The sequence below is a fragment of the Bubalus bubalis genome, chromosome 18 (genome assembly GCF_019923935.1).
Source record: "Bubalus bubalis isolate 160015118507 breed Murrah chromosome 18, NDDB_SH_1, whole genome shotgun sequence".
NCBI classification, from domain to species: Eukaryota; Metazoa; Chordata; class Mammalia; order Artiodactyla; family Bovidae; genus Bubalus; species Bubalus bubalis.
The window spans coordinates 35886071-35904181 of record NC_059174.1 but is presented as its reverse complement, the minus strand read 5'-3'; the positions used below and the strand labels follow the sequence as shown (position 1 = coordinate 35904181).

At 48.9% G+C, this 18111-nt stretch overlaps 1 protein-coding gene across 12 annotated transcripts in view; it reads right to left on the bottom strand.

Moving 5' to 3' along the window:
• LOC102397999 (hyaluronan synthase 3) overlaps nt 1-18111 on the bottom strand; it is a 206589-nt gene that overhangs the window by 10091 nt on the left and 178387 nt on the right. The window contains exons 1-3 of one of the 12 annotated variants that reach the window (XM_044932105.2): nt 16251-16916; nt 15877-15947; nt 14285-14408 (exon numbers count right to left, since the gene is read on the bottom strand). The exons of 6 other annotated variants lie outside the window; for them this stretch is intronic. In XM_044932105.2, coding sequence (XP_044788040.1) covers nt 14285-14408; nt 15877-15917 — 165 coding nt within the window. In that variant the 5' untranslated portion in view covers nt 15918-15947; nt 16251-16916. Of the gene's footprint in view, nt 1-1095; nt 4435-11842; nt 17095-18111 lie in introns of those variants that run through there. 5 more of the 12 variants (XM_044932109.2, XM_045163444.1, XM_044932106.2 and 2 more) reach the window with 5 other exon arrangements.

The following is an 18111-nucleotide window of genomic DNA, read 5'->3' as shown; positions in this document are numbered from 1 at the left end:
AAAACGCAAGGAATCAGTCGGACCAGGCCCCACTCACCTCCTGGGGGGAGGGGGGACGGGCGCTACCTTGGCAAAGTGTGTCTGCAGACAAAGGCGGCATCCTCAGTGTCGCCGGCCCCCTCCTTTCCGGGCAGGACCCCTCCTTCCCCGCTCAGGAACTAAAGGCTTTATCCTGGCACCCCTATACCACAGAGGCCCCAAGAAGGTCCCGCAGCCAGAGACCCCATGTGCAATCAGGCTCTGGTGCCAGCTCCGCCTCAAGTGGCCCTGCTCAGACAGGGGACCCCTCAAGCCGGCGGAGAGGAGCCTCTTGTCCCCCTCCACCCGCTTTTCTCAGAGGAGATCCAGGAGAGCTCAGCCCCTGTAGCTTAATGCGCACCCGGCTTCAAGGGCAAGAGATTGGGGACGCGCCCTAAGCCCTCCTCCTACCCCGAGAGACGTGGAAAAGAGAAAACCTCCAGCCAAAGACGAACGCCCCCATCTACTCCCGACACTGCGCGGGGCTGCCCAGTCTGTAGCCTCTCCAGCTGACAGGTGTGCCCTGCTGTGGGGCCCACACGCGGCGGGACGGAAACTTGTGCGCGGGGCAGGGGCTCTTTGCGCCCGGCCTCCCTCCCAGCTCCTCCGAGCCCGCAAGGAAAGGGAAGCCCAGGCCGCGGGTACTTGCGGCCACGGCCCGGCTGACCCGCAGTAACCGGGGCCCCGAGCATCTTGGTGCCTGGACAGGTGCGAACACCCGGGCGGGCCTGGGGCAGCGAGACTCCAGCCAGCCTGGTGCGCCTCCCCGTCGTCCACCTCCTAATCCATTCACAAAACAGAAGCCGCAAGGGAGGAAGGGAGGAGAGGCTGGAGAAGGAGAGGATGAAGAAAGGGAGGAGGGGTCAGTGGGGAGGGGGCTACAGGAACGGCCGCCGGGAAGCCTGGAGATGCCGCAGCCCTCAGCTTGCCTCGCGGCGCTGCACGCAGCACCCACACGGCTGGCTGGGGGAGCCGGCGGGGTCCGCGGGGCTGAGCAAGCGCCACCCCTGGAGCCCGGGTTCCTCGGGCAGCCCGCCCCTCTGAGAGGGCTGGCCGGCTGGCCAGGCCCGCGCTCACCGTGCCGCCGGCTGCCCGCGCTCCGGTGCTCAGCAGGCCCGCGGCGGCTCCATGCCCCTCCTCCCGCTCCTCGCCGCTGCGCCTCGCTCCACCGTGCGCCGCTGCTGCTGCCGCGCGCTCCGACTGACGAGCGCTGGCCCCGCCGAGCAGCCTTTAAGTACCGAGCGCGCCCCCGCCGGGAGAAGCGCCCTCCTCCGGCCCTGGGGCCGGGAAAGTTGGGAAGAGTGGGAGGGCTCCCCTGAGGGCTGCGAGGGGGCATCCCCTTCTCGACTCGGCCGGGGGAAGCCCGGCGCGCGGTGGGACGCAGGGTCCCGAGTGGACGCGGCTCCTCCTGTTCGGAAAGACTCGCAGTCTCCGCACACTCCGAAATTGGGTTTCCCAACCGAAGCCAAAAGCCGAGTTCCTCCGCGTTCAGCCCGGGACCAACTGCCCAGGGAAGAGGTGGTCATTGTGCTCAACATGGAACCTGAAGCAGTTAACTTCAGTATAACCCATAGGGGCTTCCAAAATTGTGACTCTGACTTGCCCTCTGCCCCACGCCCCGTCTTCTAAGCCTCGAACCCTACTCACCCTGCAAAGCGAGCAAGCAGGTAGAAATCCCCCGACTGCTGCAGGCGAAGGAGCTGTGCTTTGTGTAGAACACAAAAAACTAAACCTAAAGCTAAAACAGCAGAACCTTCCTGCTGGGGGTAAAAAAGGCTCAGAAGACAATACTCGTTAAATTAAAAAAAAAAAAGTCAAAGGTTTTAACAATTGTGACAAGCTCTTGAATTCTGCAGTGGGGCGCTGATGACTTTAAGGCTTTCAAGAGCTACAACGGTTTTGCAAGAACCTTGAAAGTTCCCTGTGTCCTAGAGCCAAAACCAATTCCTCCTCCCCTTTTTTACACCTTTACTTCCGACACCCACGACTTCCTAAATTCCCAACTGACCTTATCACCAGAGGTTTCCAAGTTCCCTAAAGCTGACGCTAGACCTGGGTGAGGTGAGATGGAGTGGGGTCGAGTTGGGCAGAGATGAGTTCTTAGCATTCAAGGAAGGAAGTTTATAAACAGCTGAACACAATGGTTTCTAAATCTCGGAAAATCTTGGATGTATTATAATTGAAGACTAGTAAAAAATGAATTTACATATCTCCTGGATACCCCTGGGACAACTGCTATGAAAATTTATAGGAATGTGAGTTGCAGTCTGCAAGTTGCGCCTCTCAGAAGTCTGAGGGGCTCACCATGACTCACACTGGGCCACAGAGCTCATGCCTCAGTCCCCCAGGTAAACAGACCTTGACACATCTCCACCCACTCCCATCTTGCAGTATATAAACCAAATCATTTTGGACTCTTGCTTGAGAAAATCATCACTAATATGCTACATAGTTTAAACATTCCTTTTTCGTGTGCTTTTTATAACAAGTGTTCAAGGACTTCCCTGATGGTCCAGTGGTTAAGGATCTGGCTGCCAATGTAGGGTACACGGGTTTGATCCCTGATCCTGGAAGATCCCACAAGGGGATCTTCCAAGGAGCAACTAAGCCTATGCACCACAGCTACTGAAGCTCAAGTGGAGAGAGAAGACCTTGGTTAAGCCCTTGGAGTAAGTTCTGTCACTAGCCAGCCACGTGGCACTAACCTCAGTGTCTTCACCCCAGAGATGGGACTGATTATCTGCTTGACAGGACTGTCATAAAGATTGAAAAGACCAACCAAGAGTAAGTGCTCAGTAAAGGTTAACTCCAGCCAACTTCAACCAGAGAAGGGCATCTGCTTGCCAATGCTATGGATTCTACATACTTATCCCTCCAGGGTGTGACGCTTGGTGGCAGGAAGTTCAGTATTCATGAAAAATGCCCTATCTCAATTGCATTACGGACTCCCTGAGCTCTAACTACTGCCTCTACACGCAGGGGCATTACAGAGCCTGGAGTTGCCAGACTGGAAAAGCTATCTAATTCTACCTCCCACTGCAATCTACAAATTATTAGAACAGGGGAAACAAGCAGAGGCTGGGCAGCAACAAAAAATTAGTGATCAGCTTGGTGGGAAGTGAATGTCCCATTTAAAGGGGATGTCCCTTTGAGAGAGATAGCCCAGCGTGGCCAGGTGCTCTATCGTTAGGAGAAGCCAGAAATTCAGATTCTTATATGAAGTCTTCTCCCACTGAAGTGTTAGCTACTAATTCAAACGTTAAAAAACACTCCACAGGTCAGGCCAAATGTGTCCGAGTCAGATCCGGCCAACTGGCTGCTTGCAAGTGACCTGTTTAGACAATTAAGGAACAGAGCAGCCAGTTTGGAAAGATCCCTTCTGCCCTCAGCAACACAGCAGCATGACTTCTCCGGGTGCAAGTTTCCTGGGGCTGCTCCGGGATCATCTCATGCCTAGTTAATTTCCAAGACTCCAAATTTGTCCCACAGGCTTAGTGCCTAACTCACTCAGCTGGTTCCAGGGAGGTTTATAGGTGGTGAGCTGGTATAGCACCACCTCACTAGTCAATTAAAACCTCCGAAATAAACAGCAGGCCCAGGGCACCATTATGAGAACAGTAAACACTCTGCCCATATCCACTGGCTTGGCCCCTTAAATGGTTTCCCCTGGTGAGCAAATTCTCTTTTTCTGGTCTTCAGGGCCAGGTGACCTAGTGTGATCAGGCAGCTAGGAGAGCTTTACCCTTGTGGCCAGGCAGAATTTGCCTGTAATTAACATCCACTTTGCTGGGCCCTATTTGCATTAGTCTCTTCAGGGGGAGGTGGGTTGGGGAATCTTTAAGGGGCTGATACAACAAAGCTCACATTTATCTCTGCCTACCACTGGGGATTTAGAAATAGGAATAATTCCATATCCAATTACTTAAAAACGTGATTTCAGAGGGTGCTGAACTAGCTGCTACCCAGGTTCCAGAGGGTAAGCCACCTATTCAGTTCTGTGGCAGAAGGTTCATGCAGTATTTCAACATTCACGTATGACCTGCTCTGAGCCAAGAAGGATGCTTTGGCCCTGCAAAGTGTCAGGCTGGTCTCTGCTGTCTAAATGGTTATCCATTTTGAAGACAAATACACTTAAAAACTTAAGTTACCATAGAAGAAAGTTCATAATTAAATGTTGCTGAGAGACTCCAATTAGAAGAATTTGCAGATTTTTTCAGGAAAGAGATCTCTGAGCTGGTATGGGCTGAGCAGAGTTTCACAAAAAGCGGCAGGAGCATTCTAGACAGAAGGCATCATTTACAAATAAAGAGTATATAGAGGAGGAACTTCCCTGGTGGTTAAGAATCCATTGGTCTTCCAAAGCAGGGGACATGGGTTCCATCCCTGGCTGGGGAACGAGGATACCACATGTGTGCTAAGTCACTCAGTCGTGTCTGACTCTTTGTGATCCCATGAACTGTAGCCTGCCAGATTCCTCTGTCCGTGGGGATTCTCCAGGCGAGAATACCAGAGTGGGTTGCCACGCCCTCCTCCAGGGGATCTTCCCAACCCAGGGATCGAACCCAGGGCTCCCATATTGCAGACGGATTCTTTACCATCTGAGCCACCAGGGAAGCCCAGGATCCCATGTGGTGGTGCAAGGCAACTAAACCCTCGTGGCAGCACAGCTACTAAGCCTGTGCATAGCAACTAGAGAAGCCAGTGAGCCACAACGAAGATCCTGCATGCCACAAACTAATACCTAACACAGCCAAACAAACATTCTAAAAGAGAGAAAGTAGAGGAATGCGTCCAGAGAAGACAATGGCAACCCACTCCAGTATTCTTGCCTGGAAAATCCCATGGACGGAGGAGCTTGGTAGGCTGCAGTCCATGGGGTCGCTAGGAGTCAGACACGACTGAAGCAACTTAGCAGCAGCAGCAGAGGAATGCGTGAGGTGTGTTCAAAGCCCAGCAAAGACCAGTCAGGATGAAACAAAAAATTTACACTTAAGACCCTGCATCACTGCTGCCATGTAGAAAGTGCCTGATAGTCTACCTGCAGAGGAAGAAGCTGGGAACGGATTCTGGAGGGCCTTGGGTGACAGAATGGTCTGGGTTTTATCCAGTAGGTAACAGAGACCTACTGAAGATGTCAGAGCAAAGCAGTAAGAGGTTATAAGTCTTGTTTGGTACTTTGGGGTAAAGACTAGGAGTTGGGTAGGAGACCTGTTGGGAGGCAGAAGGGATCCTCCCAACTCAGGAATCTAAACAGAGTCTCTCAAGTCTCCAGCACTGGCAGGTGGGTTCTTTATCTCTAGCGCCACCTGGGAAGCCCTAGAATGCAGATAAATCACAACAAAGGGGTGAGAAAGGGCTGTTGTGTGAATTGTTGGTGCTGCCTCCAGGAAGTGGAGGTGAGGGCTGGCAGTGTCAACTACCAGGCACAAGTGAGACTACAGGTGGTGGAGTAACCAAGGGAAAGAGACTTCTAGAGTTTGGAGGGCTGAAGAGGCCATTCTCAAAGCTCTGGAGGGTCTGAGGTGACTGAATCTGACACTACTACAAACCAATATCTCACCTTTCAACTAATTTTCAAATCCAAACCCATGAAATATTCAAATACCTGTGCCAATAGGAGCCCGCTGTTCGATCCCTGTTGTCATCACTCATGCTTGAAGCTGTGGGATAGCCCTGCCAGGTGCTGCTCTGCTCCACTGGTTGCCTACTGAGTCACTGGGCAGAGGAGGGGTAGAGGGATGTTCTAGCTCCACAGCTCCCCCGTGCCCTCTGACCTCACGCTTCAGTGCTCCACCCTGGCACCCAGCCCACAGCTTCTAGCAAAGCAAGCAGAATGGAGGATGGCAACCAAGCCACGAGGTCTCCTCCAATCTCTCCAGGCTTCATCCCATCAACTTCCTCTGGGCTGACCACAATCAAAACCTCTCAAAGCTAATGAAGGTGAAATTTAAATTGGCCCCCAAAAAGCAGCAGGCTATGTCTCCCAGGTGACTAAATAGGGCTTTGTCCTCAAGGCAGCTTAATCTGCAATACTAGTTAATACATAATTCAAAGTGGAAGGTGTGTGCCTTGACAGCAGCCAGGCAGCTACCAGCAAACAAAGTTATCCTTTCATAGCTCTCCCCTCTTACCGACAAGTAGTCTGTGATCAGTACCATTTCTAGGTGCTACGTTTGAAGGAGGCTTAAGGACTTCTCTGTCCTGCAGTTACAGTGGTTAGATTTTAACTCTAGTCTTTCTCTCCTTGGATGGAAGGGTCGTTTTCATTTCACGTTAAGGGGCCTCTGCTCGACTGGAGGCAGGGCTGCCAATTCCTACTAAGGGGTCAGGTTCTTTTATGGTGGCTTGAAGGTCAGGATTAGAAGGGCACACAAGAACGATAACCACTTGAAGTATCAAGCCAGACTTGGAGATGCTTTTCTTGGAATCCTGAACAGGAAAAGCTCTTCCTGGCCATCTTTCCTTCCTCTCCCTCCCTCAGGTGAATGAAGAAAGAAATCCAGAAGGCGATTTTAAAGCATAATCTACCTTCTTGGTGGAATATTGTGCAGCTACTAAATATAATGTTCAGGAAGAGAATGAAGGAATATGCAAAAAATAATGCAATATTAAATGAAAAGGCAGGATACAAAAATCATCATGTATGAATGACTGCATTAACATTGCTGTTTTCTTTTGAATCCTATGAATTAAAAGGCAGGAGAGAAATTCACCCAGATATTAATATCAGATTTGGGTGGTAGATCAATGAATTTTTCTCTTTGCTTTTTTCTCTGTACTCTCCAAATATTCTATTAATGGTACAGTGGATAGGAATCTGCTTGCCAATGCAGGGGTCATAGGTTTGATCCCTGGTCTGGGAAGATTATTCCATTTGCCTCGGAGCAACTAAGCCCATGAGCCATAACAACTGAAGCCTGCATGCCCTAGAGCCCATGCTCTGCAATAAGAGAAACCACTGCAACAAGAAGCCACCTCACTGTAACTAGAGAGCAGCCCCCGCTCTCTGCAACTAGAGAAAGCCCGTGCAACAATGGAGACCCAACACATCCAAAAAATTAATAAATAAAAATAATATAAAATTATATAAATTGTAAATTCACAGAAACTGGTGCTGGGTGGGATATAGCATCATATATGGGTTCATGTTCAAAAGGTCTGGCAACCTCAGTCTAATGAAAAAGCAGGGAAGTTGGGAGGGCCAGCATACAGGATTAGTGGCCGCCGCCAAAACTCCAGTAATTTGCTTTATTTAAATCCCTCGAACTGTTCAAGAGATTTTTTGCGGGGAAGAAGGGAGTATGTAGATCTGGGCCTGCTCATCCAGCAACTCTGAGTGAATTCCAAAAAGACTCTTTCCTTTTGGCAACACAACCCTGAACCAGGGCACAGGATTTGCCTGGCACAACCCAGCTGGTTGTCAACCTCCACTCAGTCCCTCATCCAGGGTCATGGTGATCCTGGGGAAGCGAGGCAGGCACTCTAAATGTGGGCTCTAGGAGCACCCTGAGAGGATGCTCTTCCTGAAAAAAACGTATTTCCAAGAATGATGATGTCAGCAGCATCGTACTCCTGCCTAGGGAGAGGCTGTCTTTTCTGGGTGCTGTAAACTGACTCCCATCCTGATACCCATGGGCATGTCCACACCCACACATGCACATAACGTACTGTACCCAGAACCAACACGTGCATACTCGCTTATTACACAAGCACACACTCACTTTTCCCAGACCTGATCGGGACACAATCCCAGCCTAGAGCCCCAGTTGTACGATCAAGGATCAACAGGAGGGGAACAAACTGCTTAAGGTAACCTCGTTCCATATTCACCTGGGCTTTGTTACAGTATTGTCAATTACAGTTCTTAAATGTGCTCGTACTTCTGCTTCATGTCCTCTTTCTTGATTAAAGACACAGTTAGTCACTGTCACAGAGGAGGTCCAAAGCTCCATCATCCATAAAAGCAACTGGAGAAGAGCCAATGGTAGGGGCAGTTCCCATCAGTCCTTTGTGGGGAGAGACCCCCCCAAATATGTCCCACACTCATATTTTTTGTTAGGACACCTCCCTAACACACACACTCTGTGTCCTTCTCTCTTCCTGCTCCCTGCCACCCTTTTCTCACCAGATAAGCTAATGCAGCAGTTCTCACGTCTGGCTACTGCACATTAGACTTTTAAAACTCCAGGAGGTTTTTTAAAAACATGAATGCCTGGACCCTATCCCGGATCAATTTAGTCACAATCACTGGGGGTGAGCTCCAGGCTTGAATTTTTATTGAATTCCCTAGGAGATTCTATTATGCATCCAGCATTGAGCACGCATCACATGGATTCTCCTCACATGGGTTTGCAAGCACATCTCTGCGACCCGGAGGACAGCAACCAACCAGCCAGTCCCGGGGCTGAGCTCCAGAGTAGACGACTGTCTACCCAGCACCTTGCCTGCCACACTGGTCTGAATGAAGTGACCTTAAAGACTTAACAATGAACCAATGAACTACTGAGCCACAAGGTAAAAAGGAAAAGGAGAAAAGACATTAATTTGAGGTAGAAATTAGCAGGGAGAGCCGAGGAGATAAACAGAGGTGGATGGGGACTACCTAGGTGTGTACCCAGATCTCTGAATCTACCTGGAATGGGGTTGATACAACCTCTCCACTGGCAAAAGTGTTGCCTGCTTTTTCCAGGATAACAGGGGTAAAGCCAGGGAGGAGAGAGTTGCCAAATAGCAACCAGGATTCGTTTATTTCACAAATGACAGGACTTCTGTGCATGAAGGGCTTTTCCTCCCTGAAGGATGGGTTAGGGTGGTGGATCTGGGCTGCTCTTTTTTGGGGCACAGAGTCCCTACGACTTTCTCTCACATGGTCCTGGCCCTGGCCACAGAGCAACTCCCACAAGGCAGATGCTGGAGCCTTGTTCTTTGCAATCTCTGAACAACACTGATACAGTTTCTTTGGGAAGTGGTGGTGGGAGGGTGGAGACTCACCCCAGGCCCAGCTCTCTGAAGCATCAGCACCACATTTCTTTTAGTACAGACAGCCTAATTTCAGGCAGGCCTTTCCCTAGGATTAATATGGTCACCATAGGTTTTAAAGTGTGGAAAGTGGGTGTGTGGTCTAATAAAGGTGTGTGTGAATGTGGGGGGTGGGGCGGAGTAGGGGTTGGGGAGCCTTTTCAAGCTCTAGAGACTCTGGAAGCTTGGAGCAGGCAGCTTTGTTCTCCCCAGCGCCTGGCTACCTATGCGTGTGATGTCTAGGGCTGTACCTCTGAAAAGCCCCACCCAGGCACTGTTCTAAGCAGGCTTTAGCTCTTAGGGCAGACAATGAAGATTAAACCTTACATCATTTAATAAACCACTTAAAGGCCCAGTAGCTGTCCCCAGTCCCCCAAGCAGAGAGGATGCTCCTGCAGCTCCGAAGCGGCTCCTCACAACAGCAGCTCCACCCTTGGTGCCCCTGCATCTCTCTGATGGAGTAGGTGCTGGCTACCTGATTCCTATAAGAACCAGTGAACAGGGACTTCCCCAGGGTCTAGTGGCTAAGACTTCTTGCTTTCAAATGCTGCAGGCCCAGGGTTCCATCCAGATCAAGGAACTGAGATCCTGTGTGCCGCAACTAAGACCCAGCAGAGCAAACAAACAAACAAAACTAGCGAATAACGTCAGAAGCTTCTCTGCTCTAGTGCACTCATTTCTCCGTTTCTCTTTCCATTTTTAAGAACTTCTCTCTCTGAACCCTATTTTCCCCTTCTGCAAAATAGGCCCATGAATTCCAGTCTCATTTTCTTTTCTCTGAAGGAATGGTATGGAATAGAGCTATCAGTGTATATATGCAGGAAATATATACCCAAGAATTAAAACCATCCATTGTTATCATTCTGAGATACTGAAATCTGAGAACTGAAACCCTGCTCATAAGAGGTGAAAAGTTGAAACAAACAAAAAAAACAACCTTTAAGAAGACATTTCTGGGTTCTGATTAGAGCTCATGGGAAGACTTGCTACATTTTCTATGCCCCTACACAGCAGCTCTGCAGCCTCAGAGGTCTACTGCCTTAGCTACCCCAGAAAGAACAGGTATGTCAATGAGCGATTTACAAAAGCTGTCTAAGTACAGAAGCAGACAGGCTAGGGGGCTTGAGCAAATCTCATGTCCAGCTGCTGAACAAAGGACAAGGTCAAATACAGTATGTGTAACAAGTTCTGGTGTTTGAAGTAGGGTTTTGATGTACAAGGACACTATCTGGAGGGAGTCTGGCCTGAGGTTTACCTTGAAACACATGCTCCATCTCAACAGGCAGAAAACCATTGTCTTTATCCTCACTGATATTAAGAACAGTTTTTTGGATTTCCCTGATGGTCCAGTGGCTAAGTCTCCATGCTCCCAATGCAAGGGGCCCAGGTTAAATCCCTGGACAGCGAACTAGATCCCACATGCCGCAAGTAAGGATTCACATTCCGCAACAGAGAATGAAGATCCACGAGCTGCAACTAAGACTAGCACAGCCAAATAAATAAATATTAAAAAAGGAAAGGAAAAAAAAGTGTGTGTGTGTTTTTTTACCACTTGGAAACATAGTGTCTGTCTATTGGGTAGCAAAGCACAGTGGCTAAAAGCCCAGCCTTGGGAGTCAGACTGAGTCCAAATACTGGTTTGGCTACTTTTCACTAACTACGTAATCTGGAGCAAGTAATTAGCCTCTTATGTGTCTCAGTTTTCCCATCTACAAAACAGGGATAATAATAATACCTCCCTTATAGGCCCAGTGTGAGGATTTAGTGGATTAATAAAGGTCAGGTATAGAGAAGAGCATAATAAGCTCTTTATAGTGTTAACGTGATGTGGAGCTCCAGCCATCATTCCACCTGGGTTTTACAGGATGAACCTGATACCCTGAGGCGCCGTCAGACCCTAGGTCCTGAGTATGCCTTGGGAACCATGGTCATTATCAAGGGGGCACTTCTAACCCCGTGAGAAGGCACACCCTGAACACACAGGACTGAGTCTCAGAGTGGAGAGCCTTGTCCAAGCACTTCTGAACAGACCTGCGGGGACTCGGGCTCTCTCTCCAGGATGAGTACTCGTAGCTGGCTGCCGGTGAGCACAGCTGCAGAGTGTCACTGTGCCCCATTAGTGGCTTTGATCCACAGAAAACTCCATCCTCTGAAGACTCCTTGGGCCGGAATGTTTTAGAGAATGGTGCTAACACTGCACTGTGGTGACTGAACCTGTATGGCATGGCTATTTAACACACTGTCAGCTGAGGATGGAGGAACATGATCAGCACAAGTGGGTTCATGGACGTTTTGGTACAAACACTGAAAACATTTGTATCTTTTGAATCTGTTCTTCCAACCTCTTAGGACTTATAGAAACACTTCAAGATGCAAAGAGTTATGTTTGAGAAGCACTGGAAATTAGAGATAATTCAGTTGACAATCAAGAGGCAAATGCCTAAACCAGCTGTGGCTCATCTATACAATGGAAGACACACCACATCACAGGGCAGAGTCTGTAAGTACTGAGAATGTCTCCAAGATATGTGACTAAGAAAAAAATACACAGGACAGTCTTTACGGTGACAATCCCATTTTTCCTTTGGAAAGCAGTAATGTACATGTGAGTGTTCATTTGGGAAAAGGGGGAAAGGAAGGAAAGATCTGGGGATATATACCCAACTGCCGATCAGTGGTAACCTTGGGTAGGAGTGGAGGTGAGTATATCTTTGTCACATATACTTTAAGTCTGTTATAATGCATAAAACATATGTAACACACATGTGCATGCACAGACAGACAGATGCAGCCAGGGCGTTTGTACCTGAGGAGCTGGCTTTGCTGCTCGTCAGCACTCTGAGGGCAGGGGACAGCACAGGGCCAGCATCCCTCAGCACAGGTCCTTGGAGATTCAACCACTGCTTCGTGGGACTCATGTGCTGGGGGCTTCTGTGTGTACATGAGCCCCTGAATGTTTCCCAAACTGTGCTCCAGTTGGAAGTGTTTTCCTTCTATACTAGTTTTGTAGGGAGAGGCTCCCTAGCATTCAATGGATGTTCAAAAGAGTCTGCTTCAACCCCTCAGGAGACTTTGGCCAAATTCCACCGAAGAGGAGTAACAATAGCTTGCCTCTCCGATCCACGATGCTGTCCTGAGAATCAAACAACCTCATGGATAAAAAACGAAAGGAAACTAAAGGAAACCCAGAGGGACTGACCTTGCTCTTCTATGCCCAGGGATGCAGAGTGTCTTGGGGGTGGGAACAGGTAACACCTGAGCCCTTCTGGGAGCATGGACCCCCTGAGTCAGCACGAAGGACAGTGGGGAGGGACCACAGGGAGGACCCTTTGAGTAACTGGAAACAGCCCCTTTCAAGGCTGGTGATGCGGGTCTGTGCTCCCTCTACACGGCTGGCAGGCACGGGTACACTGAGCACAGCCCTGAGCCCTGGCAGCAGCCGGTGTTGTAGGAAGACAACTCCCAACCCCCAGGCAGCTCAGAGCAAGTGGTGCATGGAAGGGAGAGGAGCACGCACTGCAGTGAGGCTGCCGCGTGTGACTGCAGAAGCTCCGTGGCTGCAGAACTCGCTGGAGGACACAGCTGGGCCCTTAGAGGTCATGCCTGCTGCTGTCCAGGAGGCAGGGGAAGAAGCACATGCCTACTCCTCTTCCACAGTCAGGCACAGTGGCTGCCTCCCACAGCCCACCCTGAAACTCAGTTCCCATTTTCTGACTCCCCCCCTTGCACTGAAATTCCAGCTGAGCCTTTGATTCTGTGCAGAGACTGCAGAGGCCAGTCTGACTGTGCACAGGTCAGATGAATTGTCCTCCCACCCACTGATCAACTTTCACTCGCCCTGGCTGTCCCTCCACGGAGGGACTGCCCGCGAGTCACAGGCAGGTGGCAGGCAAGGCTCCATTCACTCACAGACTCACAGACAAAGAGCTGGAGCAGGGCAGGGACGGAGGCCAGACACACAGGGCTGCTGTCCTCTTTCTTCTGCTGCCAAAGAAGGAGGGTGGTGAAAGGGGACAGGGCTCACTGCTTCCATAGGACTCAGGGGGAAAAAAATCCACGGTTGGGTATGAATTCCCTTTGCCTCAGTGTATTTCCCATTTTACAGCTTTCATCACCTTGGCCTCAAAGTACTTTCCAAAAACAAGCTGAAAGAGACTTCACCTTCCAACGCAGGGGGTGCAGGTTTGATCCCTGGTCAGGGAACTAATATCCCACATGTCTCCTGGCCAAAAAACCAAAACATAAAGCAGAAGTAATATTAAACAAATTCAATAAACACTTTAAAAAGGTCCACATTTAAAGGAAAAAAAAGAATCTGAAAAAAAACACCAAAAACATGCTGACGGGGCTTCAGCTGGAAATAGGTCTGTGGCTGCCCCTACCTCACTCAAAGGGGTCCACAGGCCAGGCGCCCCACACCCCTCCCCTCCATTTCCAGTGGGCTCACACCATCCCTCCTCTTTCACCTCTCTCCTCTCCCACCTTGGACCCTGGCACTCGCCACTTCCTCTGCCTGGACTGCTCTTCCTCCAAGTATCTTTATGTCTGCTCCTTCATCTCCTCTGATCTTTACTCAAATATCAGCTTCTCAGGAGACCTTCTCTGGACAACTTATCCAAGCTTATAGCTCTCAGCCCATACACAGCCCAATTCCTGACCTCAGTTTTCCCTATAGCACTTATCACCATTTGATATTCTATTCTTTATCTTATTTCTTGTCTGGCTCCTTCTGCTATAGTGTCAGCTCTCCCTGAAGGTCTGCTGTGTTCTCAGTGCCTGGTACAGCATCTGGCACACAGTAGGTGCTCAACAAACTGTTGTCACTGTGATTTGCTTTCCTACCCACCGTCCCTGGTTGGCTGTTATCTGGGGATGGATTGGCAGAGCCATAGGAAAGTGAAGGAATGGAGAAGAGAGGTGAAGAAAGAACAAGAACATGAAAATATGGAAAAGTATGTGTTTGGAGAGATGATATGGAGCAAAGTGCAAGTTAGGAGATTTCTGATTAAATAACAGAGGGTGGAGATGTCCCTGGTGGTCTAGCAGTAAGACTCCACACTCCCAATGCAGGGTTTGATCCTTGGTTGGGGAACTAAAGATCCCCCATGCCACACAGTGCAGCATAAATGAATGAATGAATAGATAAATAAATAAATAACAGAGGGTGTGTAAAAGGGCAGGTATGTGCCAAGGAGGAAGGACAGCACACCAGAGAGGGAAGCCATCCAGAGTGTCCGAGAAGTCTAACCTGATGAAGCAGTTGACACTTGGGCAGAGTTCCTGGGTTTGGCTGCAGCCACAGCTTTCGGCCCCTTGCTGGTCTTCTGCCACAGTCCCATTCTCTGGAGATCAAGGGAGCTGTGCCAGTGGGCCTGGAGGAGGAAGAAGCAGGGAAGGGAAGGGGCGCGAGTAAAAGACCCATGAGTGATACAGGGGAGCTTGGGGCCACTATGCAGTGGAAGAACTGGAGGTGAGAGGCCAGGAGAGCTTCGGTGGCAGAGACGGAGGGAGGAGACCCGAGGAGCAGCAGGAGAAGATGGCCCCAGAAGGAGGAGAGAAGAGCAGAGGCGGAGGCAAGTGGAGGGACGCAGCTGTGACACAGAAGCAGACACACCTTACGGGCCTGTGCAGGAACTGTCACCACTGCTCCTGCCATCTGCCCCTGGAGTTCTGCACCTTTTTCTAAGTTTTGTGTTCTTATTATCCTAAAGCTCTAAATGCTCATGCTCTTTCTCAAGGATGGAAATGTATACAGATATACATATCTATATAATATCTATATAGATAAACATGGGAGATTATAATTTGGAAACTTTTCATGTTTTAGTCATATTTGGTGTTTAGGAGGGTGACATTAAGGTATCCCTCCCCTTGAGTTTGGGCTTCCCAGGTGGTGCTAATGGTAAAGAATCCACTTACTAATGCAGAGATGCAAGAGACATGGGTTCGATCCCTGGGCTGGGAAGATTCCCTGGAGTAGGAAATGGCACCCCACTCCATTTTCTTTCCTAGAAACTTCCATGGGCAGAGGAGCCTGGCAGGCTACAGTCCAGGGGGCCACAAACAGTCAGACACGACTGAGCAACTAAGCACACACAATGACCCTTTGAGTTTGGTAACAAGGACAGAAAAAGTCACTCTCTGAAATTGAATCCATCAAAATCAATAAAGAACAGATGCTTTTAGCCACTTGCCAAATAATTCAAATTAAGAGACAACTTCTAAATGGAGATAAAGGGACCAGGATGCTCTGCAAGGCACTCCCTAGATGGGTATTTAGATTGGAGAGTTTCTCAGTCTAATCAAGTTGATCCATTAGGGTATGTCCTAAGAATTGTAATGCATTTAATGCAAATAAAGTTGTAAATTAAACCAATGGTCTGACACATCTGATTATCTTAAGAGGGTGGTATAGAGTTTAGTTAGAGGAAGGCCAAGAAATAAAAACTTCCAGTGTCTATCCAACTGGTCCACAGGAGATTCGTCTCTGATCTGAAGGTCCAATCCTGATGTTCTAGACATCTTTGATCTGGAGAATGGAATAATCTTAATATCCTAGCTGAATGGAAATATTCCTTAAAAACACCTGACTCCCTATGTTCTAATTCACTGCTCACCACAAAGGTTCTAAGCTAAGGACCATGTCTGTAATTTGGCCAGAGGGAAATAGTCTGAGGTTAACTGGCAAATGGACCTGCTTGTAGACAGATCCTTCAGTCACTTGAGAGTTTTGGGAAACTGTGTTTTGCTTCTGCTGGGGCCTGGTCACCAGAGAGTGGGGATAAGACTCCAACAAAATTCATCCCTGAGGACTGGTTAAAGACTCTGGGTTAGCCTCACCAAGGTGTTGATGACAGAGAGGGCTTGTCTGAAGCAGTCATCCAGTTTCTCCGTTTTGTCTTCTCTTTTAGCTGCAATCAAAATTCAGAGGTCGAAATATGTAAATTGGTAAGACATCTATAGCACTACATGTGAAATGACTTCAGTAAACATGGCACCAGGTCACCAATAAACAGCACACTTCCAACAGGCATTTAGTATGAACATGCTGTCCAAGCATTCCTCAATCTAAAGGAGCATAAGACTGAAGGCAGGATATAAGCTCTTATCTGAGATGTTCATGGCTCTTTTCTCCTATTATCAGGGCAACTCTGTGCAAACAGCAGCAGAGGAAGTGAAAGAAAAAGGCCTGGGAGGGCAAACACAGCGCTTACCCTTCTTCTCTGGAAGATTCAACCAGTTTGATTCTTTTCTCTGGAGATCAAATCCTCCTCAATGCTACAGCTTTTCATCTCAATAGCAGAGGACCAGATTCAGACCTGTTATTCTTTCCAGCTGAGTTTATTTTATTCCATTTTTGCACGTTTTGGTAACAAATTCCTTTCCCTCCCTACCACCAACTGCATCTCCATCCTCTGAAATGCCTCCTGAGCAGCCAAGGATGACAAGCCCTGGCTGCTCCTCATCACAAAAGGGACCATCAGCAGGGAAGAATATCAGGTATGTGATAGGTGAGTGGTCAACCTCTTCTATACTGAAGTCGTAAGAGAATGGTTAATTAACCAAACTCCATCGGTTGTGTTAAACAGATACTTCCATCAGGTAGATGTCCTCTGAATGCTGCAGGACAGTGAAAAATGTTCAGATCAATGAGACCTGTAATCTCTTCCATTGGTACACACTTTAAGCTGGATGCAGTGTGACTAAACAGATGATACAGGAAGGTCCGCCTGAAGACACACGTGACCAGAGACAGAAAGCCACCTCCAGGGGCAGCCATATTGCCAGCTCCAAAGGGGCAGTGGGGCCACCTGCTGGAAGGCCTGGACACTGCTCAGGATGCTTGGTCCCTCTGCCTTCTCCGAGTCCTTCAAGGCTGGTCTATGGCAAGACTGTGATCTTTTTCTCCAGCTTCTGTGGCGGAAACAGGAAGTTTCTCATGATCCCATCCAGCTCTTCCAGGGCCAGCTGGGCATGAAGCCTGGCCACGTCATCAGGCTCCAAACACACCACGTGCTTCAGCAGGTGGTAGAGATCCTTGAGGACGTCCCTCAGCACCTGGACGAGAGAGACAGAGTCAAGGCCATCTGTCTACTGTGCCAAATTTTCTCTGAGTGACCTAAGTGCCTTCTCCTATCTGAGGTATTCTGGGAGGAAACCCACAGGCTCCTTTAAGAAGATAAAACGTGGTCCTCTCAGGTGGGAGAAGGGAGTGGGGCAGCTGTATTGAGATAGGCTTCCCTTTGGGTTTCTCACGCACTCTTGACCCCTTACTACGCTGGCCTTTGTGGTTGCCTTTTAGCCCCTGACCCAAGTAGAGATCCCAGATCCCTTCCTTCAGTCCCAAAGCATGGCACCAACCTCAGGACCACAGGCAGGCAGTACTGCCCAATGCAGGTGTTCCTAGCATCCTCCCCTACTAACTCCCACAAAGCCCTCTGTGATACCCACAGAACTGGCATCTAGCTCATGAAACCAGGAGGCTATTCTTTGGCAACCATGCTTTCCCTTGCCACTCCTTTAAAAATTTTCCACCAGTTTCATTTTGGTGCAATTCTCTCAGCCACTCTGTAACTTTTTTTCAACTCCAACACTGCAATGGGAAACAAGATAGGACTCCACAGACACAGTCAGACCCATTTCTTCTTGTCCAATACTCTAATCTCATGGTCTCATATGGAACTGGGAAGGTGCCAAAGAACAAAGCACCTCCTGCTAGAAGCTTCTAATTTTTTCCCAAATCCTCCTGGCTTGGAAGTCAGAACTTCTAGCAAGAAATGGGTTCTTCTAGCAAGAGAGCAGGGCAACTCAGTATAAGGGAACTTAGGGATCATTTGGTCAAACGAAGGACTGAAGAGTCCAGGTCACCAGTGGGTCAAATATCTTGTCTGCAGCTACTTGCAAAGTTACTTCTGGTCTAGGACTCTTTGCCTCAAAAGCTACATTTTTTGGTTCAGGTACTATACTAGATATTTTCTTTATATTATCTAATTTTTATGCCAGTCGTATAAAGGGAAGTTTTTAGCCCCACTTTACAGATGAAGAAATAAGAGTTGATTAGAGGGTTAAGTAAAC